This window comes from Centrocercus urophasianus, unplaced genomic scaffold (genome assembly GCF_019232065.1).
Source record: "Centrocercus urophasianus isolate 14NV4802_14NV808 unplaced genomic scaffold, USGS_Curo_1.0 seq_30, whole genome shotgun sequence".
In the NCBI taxonomy this organism is placed as follows: domain Eukaryota; kingdom Metazoa; phylum Chordata; class Aves; order Galliformes; family Phasianidae; genus Centrocercus; species Centrocercus urophasianus.
In genome coordinates, this window is record NW_024884867.1 from 352,550 (window position 1) to 362,014 (window position 9,465).

At 55.8% G+C, this 9,465-nt stretch overlaps 1 protein-coding gene across 3 annotated transcripts in view; it reads right to left on the bottom strand.

The window, feature by feature from the left end:
- The window catches only part of TBX3 (T-box transcription factor 3), a 146,653-nt gene extending 139,238 nt beyond the window's left edge, over positions 1–7,415 (bottom strand). Inside the window, exons 1-5 of one of the 3 annotated variants that reach the window (XM_042828960.1) lie at positions 6,812–7,415; positions 5,756–6,200; positions 3,764–4,031; positions 2,487–2,633; positions 590–666 (exon numbers count right to left, since the gene is read on the bottom strand). In XM_042828960.1, the coding sequence (XP_042684894.1) occupies positions 590–666; positions 2,487–2,633; positions 3,764–4,031; positions 5,756–6,150 (887 nt within the window). In that variant the 5' untranslated portion in view covers positions 6,151–6,200; positions 6,812–7,415. Of the gene's footprint in view, positions 1–589; positions 667–2,486; positions 2,634–3,763; positions 4,032–5,755; positions 6,705–6,776 lie in introns of those variants that run through there. The other 2 variants (XM_042828959.1, XM_042828961.1) reach the window with 2 other exon arrangements.
- Between the last annotated feature and the right edge of the window lie 2,050 nt (positions 7,416–9,465).

The window sequence follows — 9,465 nt, forward strand, 5'->3', positions numbered from 1 at the left end:
CGACTTATTCCACATCAAGATTGGGGGGGGGGAAGGGAGGGAAGGAGGGAGAAAAAAAGATCCCTTTCTCTATTTTGGCCAATATTTAAAAAAATAAAGAAATCACGTTCACTATTCAAAGCGGTCTACTGGTGTTACTTCCATATTCCCAGGGTCCTATCAAAGTGGTTTGTTTTTACGTTTCTCCTCCACACTTTTCAGGAGAGTCAGGAGGAAAATGCTGGGGGAGATCTGAGCTGCCCTCCCTTCTCCCCGCTCCATCCCAGCCGCAGTGTGTGGGGGTGAGATATTCCTGCCAGGACCTAAAGGAAAACTCATTGCCCCAGTGGCATTCACCGCCTTTCCCCTTCATCTGCAGCCACTGCTTTCTTGCCGGCCTTCCCGTGCAATGCAAAAAGTAAACGGGGGAAGCACGGAGGAGCCCACGTGCAATCGGTTTGGCGTTATTAACGACGAGATCCTTATTAATTTTGGCGGGGGGGAAGTGTGGTTTGTAGGAAACGCGAGGTGATTTTGACCTCTGGTCATGTTCTGAGCCTTGCACACGAAAACCAAACGAGGCGCCCATATATAATGTTTCCAGACTCACCTTTTTTCCCTCCTTCCATTCCCAGTGTCGCGAAAACCTTTGGCAAAGGGGTTGTTGTCAATTTTTAATTGAGTGATCTACAGGGAGAGAAGGAAAAAAGAAAACCAAAAGCGGGGTTGGGGCAGAAAGAAGGAGATTTGGTGAAAGAACAACCGACACGACCTCCTCCTCCCCACTTCCCACCGCCCAGGCAGCAGCAGCCAGTGCACAGGGTGGGATTTTGGGGTGAATCCCTGCGTTTTGGGGCTGGCCGGTGAGTCGGGCAGTGGTGGCAATGAAGGAGCCCCACATCACCGCTGCCGCATCGGCGTTCAGTTAGCCGTGCAACGCGATCCATACGAGTTATGCCTGTGCTTAAACTCTTTAAATGCCATAATTAAACCGCAAAGGAATCATACCCACCCCCTCGCCATAATAAAATACTTCGTATAATCGCATTATGCCCCGCGCGTGTGCGTGTGCTGGGGCTCTGGGGGTGCCAGGAGCGGGCTGATTTGGGCTGATCTGGGCTGGCAGGGATTTCGGCGGTCGTTTGGGGGATTCTATGGGATCCGGTCTTGCTCCACAATTCTGGAGGAGAGCGGGACCCAGTGAGCAAACAGCTTTGGACCCTGAGCAGCACCGGCTCCCAGGTTCCCCCCCTCCAACTCCTTCTGCACATATAGACAAGATAGAGCAGGGAAAACCCTTGACAGAAGAGGTGAGACCCTCAGCTATGTGATCTGGGCAGTGCTCCTGACCTCCGCTCCCCATCACCCCCCCGCCCCCCCCAACCCCCTTTGTGATATCAGAGCATTTGGCTGGAGCTGCTGCTCCGTGCTTCCAGCTGCGGGCTGGCCGGACAGCCCCGTGTGTAACTCCCAAAGCAAAGTCTGCTCTGCACGCGTTCACCTTTCGTTTTCTTGCAAAAAGGTGAGCAAAGCGAGAGCAACGCGTGCCAAGCACCGCCAGAGAGGGGATCTGAGGAAAGGAAGGGTGCAGCCCCTCCTTATGCCTGGCTCTGGGCCATGGAGGACGGCAGCGGATGGAGAGACAGAGCGAGCGGGGTCTGCACAGCTCTGCTCTTCAGGCACATGCACACCAAGTTCTAATTTATAGACAGCAAAATAAGAGCCCCTTCTTGGCTCTTTCACTTCCTTCCACTTGACTTAATTATCGTAAATTCGCCTTTTGCCAGGCTCCCAAATGTGCCACCTTCGTTGAGAGCGACAATAAAGCGGCAGAAATGGGGAGGCAGCGTCTGCAGCGCTGCAAACTTTCTCGCCCTGTCTCTGTGAGACCTTCCAGCTCATTTCGAGCAAGATACTCCTCTCTGATCAGAGCATATTTCTGCACCACAAAAAATAATAAAACACTGCAGGATGAAAAAAAATATCATAATATAATAATAATAGGAACCAGACGTGCGCTCCAGCCTTATTGCCAATTGCTGTTAAAGGAGCTAAAACAGCACAAAGGCCAGGAAGAATTACAAAATCTCCAGCCACGCTGCTCTCTCCCCCCTGTCTTTCGACACACGGATCAGATTCTTTTTCTGATGCGTCTTAGATTAAATCCACACTGAAAGCAGCGATCCCCACCCCATCCTTCCCCCTTTCCCCACACCGGGGAGCAGAAAAAAATATGTATATCCAAAGCACTCCCCCCCCCCCCCCCCCCCACACACACACATACACACAGCCTTCTTTTTAATTGCCCTGCCCGGGGTCGGCTGCGGGGAAAGTGCCTTTCCCCCTCCCCCAGTGCCGTCCCAAAGTCGGAGAGGGAGGATTTGGGGGAAACGAGCTGGGGTAGAGGGGAGCGGGACGAACTCAGTGATCTTTAAGGGAACAATACAGAGTAAAAGCTCTCTGAAAAGCCAAAACACGTAAAACAAATCCTTTCTTAATCTCCTTACCTTATCATTCTGGTATGCGGTCACTGCGATGAATTCAGTCTCCGGGAACACGTAGGTCCGGAACGTGCTGTAGGGAAGCTTGAGAATATCGTTCGCTCGGACGATGTGGAAGCGGGGCTGGTACTTATGCATGGAGTTTAAAATGGTCTGCGGTGCGGAGCGGCCGGGGGGGGGAGGGTGGGGGGAAAAAGAACAGGGTGAGAGCCAGCAGCACCCGCTTGCGCTGCCCCGTGCTTTCTCCTCATCTGCGCACCCCGAGCGCACCGCAAACACACGCACACGCCGCGCAGCATCCAGCACAAAGCACTGACAGCTCCGGCTCTCCCGCTGGACGCCAGCGGAGATCTCCCGCGGGGGGGAGAAGGGGGGGAGGGGTTCTGCTGGGGTTATTTGGGCTTCGGACGCGACGGCTTTAGATTACAGGGCGAACCAAAAGAAAATAAAAATAAAGCGGAGACGGGAGCTACAATAGCAACGCCACCACCAGCGCCTTGGTCAGGTCTAATTGCTCGCCTCAATCTACTTAAGGCCTTCTGCGAGAGGCAAGAGCGGATCGTCTAATCGAATCACGGGCGGCGAATGCAATCTTCGGCGCATTAGAGATCCCCCGACCGCGGCCACCGCCGCAGCCCCGGCTCCAGACTTTCCCAGGAATAGAAAGAAACGGCGAGGAGCGGCGGGCACTTATCAGCAGTTTGTTTGATTTCACTCGCAGGGGGAGCTTTTTATCTCTGCACACCCAGTAAATGTAAAGGAGTGGATAGACATGAATGGGCAACTTGACCTTTGCTTTTGGTTCCTGTTTATTTTCACTCTGGCTTGCTTTACGTTATCCAGATTAATATATATTTAAATGTTTGCATACTTAGGCCTTTAAGCCCTTTATACACATATGCATATCATTTTCCTATGCTTAAAAAGTGTGATCGTCTCTATTAAAAATATATTACATATGTGTATATGTATCGAGCCAACGCAGCTCTGAGATATATCGAGTTGCACTATGTTGGAAACGTGTCTCTGAAGTTTATTCTGAACGGTACGGATTGGGTGTTTGGAAAGCTTGCAGAATAAATTCTCTTGTTTAATCCTGACCTCGGCAACAGAAAAAGAAAGGAACGTTTTAACTGGACATAAACACACCAGCCGGCTGCATGCAGGGGCTGTTTATTCCCCATTTTCTACACACGTGTGGTGCCCGAATTGCAGTGCCTGGGAAAGCTCCGGGCCGGGCGCTGCGGGGGAACAGTGCTTGGGGAGAGGGGAAAAGGACTCACAAATCCGTGCTTGTCGGAGATGTTGTTAGTGAGCTTCAGCTTGTGAAAGGTGACGACTTTGGACATCCATTGTTCTCCGGTGGCCGGGCTGTCCGGGTGGATGTACATTCTCTTTGGCATTTCAGGGTCAGCTTTGCCTGCTACCATCCACCGGGAATTATGGAATTTGTATCTACAGTCGTCAGCCGCCACAATATCCATCAATAAAATGTACTTGGCCTTTTTATCCAGTCCAGTGCATCTCACTTTAAACGGAGGAAACATTCTCCTACGGGCAGAGAACGGGAGATAACGAAAAGACGAGACGAAAGGGGAAAAAGTAAAAAAAAAAAAAAAAAAAAAAAAAAAAAGAAAGAAAAAAAAGAATCACAGCGTTGCAGTGAGCTCCTAAAGCTTGGTGGCCCTCGGTCCCTCAGAAGCAGAACTCTGCCCCCGCCCCCAGTGCAAAGATTTCTCCAACGCTCCCAAGTTGCAGGAGAACGCCGTCCCTCGGATGGGACGCAGAACGTACCCCTGGTGGGCACACACCTCTCCGTTCCTAAACAGCAAAGCCTCGTTCAGCCCTCCCGGATCTCTCATTATCTGTAGATATATTTCCCTCTGTTAAACAATAGGAGCAGATCGCTCTCCAATTAAAAATATTCCTCACTTCTACAACCGGCTCCGTCGTTAGAGAGCGGGGGGGGGGGGGCTTCTGTAATTAATCAAAGCGGAGAGGAGCCCACGGTGAGAGCTGCGAGGTCCCGCTCACACCTCTGTGCAGAGGCTCCCTGAGAACCGCGCTCCCCTCCGCTCCCAAGTCCGGCTCCAAACTGCAACAGGATACCACAAATTTGCTGTTTATTATATCGAGCGGTTGGCATTCAGCAAGCCCAACTTAAAAGGAAACACATGACTTTGCAACACGTAAGAGCGCCTAACATTCGCCGAGGCTTTCGAGCAAAACTTTCTGCTACAATTAAGAGAGAAAACTTGAGGAAGGCAGCGAAGCGGGCCGGGCTGTTTGTTTTTTTCCCCCGCTGCTCTAGGGGCTTTCTTTCCCTAAGCCCTCAGCCTGCAGCCGGCGCTGTGCGGGGCTGAAGCCGCAGCACGGCGACCCGAGGCGGCTCTCAGGAGCGGTTTCTCCCCCGGCCGCTCTCCCTGCAGACGGCACGCCGCTCGTTTGCTGCCTTCCCCAGGGCGTGCGTTACAAACACGGCCGAGAGCGAAGGATTCGCTCGCTGCGTGGCATCACATCCACAGGCAGAGTTACAAACGAGCACAGACGTCGATTGGGAGCGAATATAGAGAGGGATTTCAGATGTGTAAACCTATAAAATGCCGAAATGCGCAGCGCGATACGCGCCGTGTGCGTTCATTCATTCGCACGTGAAGGTTATATAAATACATGGACACGCAGCGCGCTCCTGCAGGAGCTGCAAATCCTTCCTTACAGCAGCGCGGGTGCTTTTCGCCGCTTTTTCTGCATTTCCAGACGTAATTAGTCAGCAGAAATGCATGCCTGTATCACGGTAGAGACACAGGCACAAGCGAGGCAGCTGATAAACAGAATCTCCCTGCCCTCCTGCAGCTACCACCTCACCAGCAGAGATACGTCGCTACAAATATTTTTTGCTACATTTCCCCTTCTCTCCATGAAAGAAGAAATACCGCGTGCAGCAAGGCTGCAATCAGGCCGGCGCCTTTTCCAGCCCCAAATTATTTTCTTTCTGCTCCCAGAAAGTATTAAGCTGCTGAACCATGAAGAGCCCCTCTCGCCCCCTGCGCACGCACCGAGAGCGGCCGGTTCGAGGTTCAATAGTTGAGCCTTTCCCCGAGTGCGCTGCCCTCAGCGGGGCTTAGCAGTTGCCTCGCACTTTTCCTAATTCCTGATGAAATGAGCTCGATGGAGGCAGTGCCGGACAGAGCCTTGCTCCGGAGCAGGCTGCCGGTGCAAAGACCGAGGGGGGAGGGAGCCCGAAAACCCAAGCACGACCCCCATCCCACACCTACCTTCCCGATTTGGTGATCACCATCTCCGTGCCTCTTTTATGGAATTGTTCCCAAAGCTCTTTGGCTTCCAGGTGCACTTTCGGGTCGTCTTCCACTTCTTCTTCTGGCTCCAGAGTTTTTAAAGGCCTCAGATGGGCTGCTGCCTGGTGGCCCAGGGAAGAAAAAGGGATAGCAGTCTCTGCAGCCCCCACTAGCTGATCCATAATGGGCTTAGCCAGGGCCCCGGGGAGGGAGAGGGCGGCCGCGCCGTTGGGGGGCAAAGCCAGGGCCGGGAAAAAAGGGGGCTGATGTCCCAGCACGGCGCTCATGGCAAAGTCCGGTGCCCGGTGAGGTAAAAAAGGATGATAAGCCATGCTTGTCCCAGGGATCACTGGATCTCTCATCGGTATATTCATCCACTCCACTCCTCGATCTTCCTACTGCTGGAGTAGTCCTGGAGTGGTTTCTAACAGCACATCATGGAGAAGAAAAATTAAGATAATAACAATAACAAGGAGAAAGCACCAAAAAGAAAAAAAAAAATAGGGTGGGGGGAAACAAGCTCTAAACAGCACAGTACATGGGGGAGAGGCAGAACTTCTACAGCCTACAACTTCCCGAGCCGGGGCACATCCTCGGCCCTCGGGACAGCAGGGTAACAGGATCGTTCATTATTCGTCTTGCTTTCTGTGTTGTTGTTCTCCCTCTGCGGCTCTTTTTCCCCGAGTTGAAGTCCTTGCGCTTGAAAAGCAATGCCGAAGAAGGGGAGAAAAAAATCCACCGGGTTCGCTGCGTGCTCCCGTTGCCGCGGAAGGGCTGGACAAGCCGAGATCCTTTTTTTCCTCTTCTTCTTTTTTTCTCGTGCTCTCAGTCCCTCTTTTCTTCCGTCGCGGAGGGTGGCGGCTGGAAGCCGGGCTCGCTTTTTGGGTCGGCTGTGTTCCCCCCCCCTCCCCCCCCCCCCCTCCACCTTTCCTCCGTACGGGCAGGCTGCAGAGCAGAGGCTGGGGAGGGAGGGAAAGCAGAGAGAAGCGAACAAACCCACCCCCCCTCGCCGAGCGGGGAAGGCTCCTCAGCAACCTTCAGGCAGCGGCAGCAGCAAAACTTGTAGGGAAATCTCGTTTCCGCCTCGCCTTCCCCCGCTCCGAGCAGGAGCTGGTCACAGTGCCCTGATTTCCATCAGGATCTCTTCTTTCTTTTACCCTCCTCCTATTTTTTTTTCCTTCCCCTTCTCTTTCTCTTTCACTCTGCCTTAAAAAAAAAAAAAAAGTATATAAATAAATATAAAAGAAAAAGAAAAAAAGAAAATAAATCTGAAAGAATGATACTCTTGTCTCCTCTCCAGCAACGCTCCAGCAAAGGAGAGAGGGAGGAAGAGAGAGGGAAAGAGAGAAAAAGGAGGAGAAGGGGGGGAGAAAGAGAGAAAGAGAAGGAGAGAGGAGAGGGAGAGAAGGAGCCTCTCAGCTCTGAGAATTCCCTGTGAGTCTGTGCTCTGCGTGCACCAGATTGTATGGATGTGTTGTGGGTTACAAGGGAGCTGGAGCCTCCTTGATTGGCTCTTTGACGCTTTCGGACCAATTGTGTGGCTCCATAGGCGTGGTTTTGACAGGTCGAGTGGAAGGGGGACAGAGCCGAGTTATAAAAAGAAGGTGTCGGAAACTGTAACGCTGCAGCAAAGCATCACTAGTACTCCGTGCCGTGTGAATATGTCAACATGATCAGAGGGGAGGGAGCAGGCGGCACCGGGCCGGGCGGCCGGGAGCCGCCTCTAGGGGGGGTTCTCGGGGCCGCCTCGCCCCCCGCCCGGCCCCTCCGTGCCCGGATTGCGGCCCCGGCCCTGGCGAGATGGCAGCTGGGCGCTGCCGGCGCTCGGTAGGAGCTCCCGCCGCTGCGGCTCCCGGCAGAGCTGGAGAGGCGGCGGGGGCGGATCGGGTGGGGGGGTGGGGAATGGAGGCGGCCTCCAGGCAGGGTGAACAGGGGGTCCAGCCCCGGGTGCCCCCACCACACCTCAGCCACACCGAGCGGAGGTCTGGCTCGGCCCGTGGGGGTGGCCGGTGGGGGAAGGCGGCCGCGGGAACCTCGGTGTGCTCCCCCCACCAAGCTCCCCCACAGCCCCGGGGCTCCGGAGCCCCTTGGGCCGCACACCCGTCCCCACTGCGTCGCTCCTTTCGCCGGTTCCTGCTGCCCCTCCGCCGCCGACTCGGTGCCCTTCCCCCCCCCCCCCCTCCGCCCCTCCGGAAAGTCGCTGCCTTTTAATGCAGAAAACAGCTCCAGGCCTGACCTCGGGCCGTTCCCATCCCGACCCCCCCGTATCCGGGACCGAGACCAGGGGGTGGGAAGCGGTTCGGGGGAGGCTCGGCTGTGCGCTTCGGCCCGGCTCGTGGGGTGATGGCTGCGGGCAGCCGGGGGCCGCGCTCCGCTCAGCCCCGGCCCGGCGGCTGCTGATCGCCTGCGGACGTTAAAGCACCTTCCCCCCCACCATCCCCAACTGGGAGGGGCTAAAAAATTTAAAAAAATAAAATAGGACTTGAAATATATGTAAAAAATAAAACATTAAAAGGGGGTTCTTTCTATGCAGATGGGAGGAGTGCGGCCGCTCGGCTGGCCCCGGAGCCGAGAGGGTTAACGCTCCCACACCCCTCCTCTTCCATGAGGTGCACGGGGAGGAGACGGGAAGTGCGGCTTTCCCCGCGGCCGGGCCGCGGTGCGGGGCAGCGGCAGGCGGGGGACCCAGGCCCGATCCCCCCTCTCGATCCCTCTCCCTGCGGGGCAGCCCCACGCGTGGGTTCCCGTCTGCCCCGATCCGCCTGCCGAGTTTCTGGGGAAACGTGTTCCCGGGGCGGGGAGTGAGGGGTGGGTGACAGTGCGGGGCCAGCGAGTCGGGGCTCGTGCGAGTGTCGGCGTGTGCGGGGAGTGCGCGTCCGTGAGCGCGCGTCTGCGGGTGGTCGTGCGTGTCGGGTGGGGGCGTGGGTGCGCAGGACACGCGCGTTTCGGGCGGTGCCAGGAGGTGCCTGATCTCCCCGCTCCCCACGTCGTGCCTTAAAAGAGGGGTTGATAATCCTACGGGAGGGGAGCGGGGAGAGCTGCCTGCGCGCAGATGGGAGCGGAACCTCTAAAGTGATTAGCTCTTCTAGCATTGCATTTTTGACGCACATGGTTAAGAGCGCTTGGCGCCAGCTTGGTGAAGTCCCTGTAGTAACCAGCGTCTAGGATCGCTTTGCATTCACCAAAATATCTCCCCTTCGGTCGGGGGTGGGGGTGGAAAGGAGAAGGGAGGAGGAGGGAGGAAAGGAAGCGGGAGTAATGCATTCAAAGAAGATGTAGGGAAAAGACAAGGGCGGGGGTGGGGGGGGAAGCGTGATGTATTTCAAGGAACCGAGAGCTTAGCTGCCCGCGCAGCGCTCGCCTCGGCTGCGGAGCGGAGGGAGCGAGAATTCTTGAGCGCTCTGCTCGGAACCAGGGCCTGGGCTCCTGCCGGCAGCCGCAACGGGAACCCCGGAACCTTCCCTTTGCGGAACCCACAACAAACGCCCGAATAAGCTGTTGTATGTTGGCGGAACGGCTCGGAGAAACTTGGCCGCAATTTGCCCCAAGCAGGCCGCAGCTGTCTGCCAGGGACCGGGAGGTGCCCTCGGGCTCTCGCAGGACAAGCGCAGCCGCTCCCAGAGCCGCCTCGCCCCGCTCCCCGCGCCCGCCCCTCCGGTACGCGCCCTCGGGGCCGCGGTGGAGGCCGG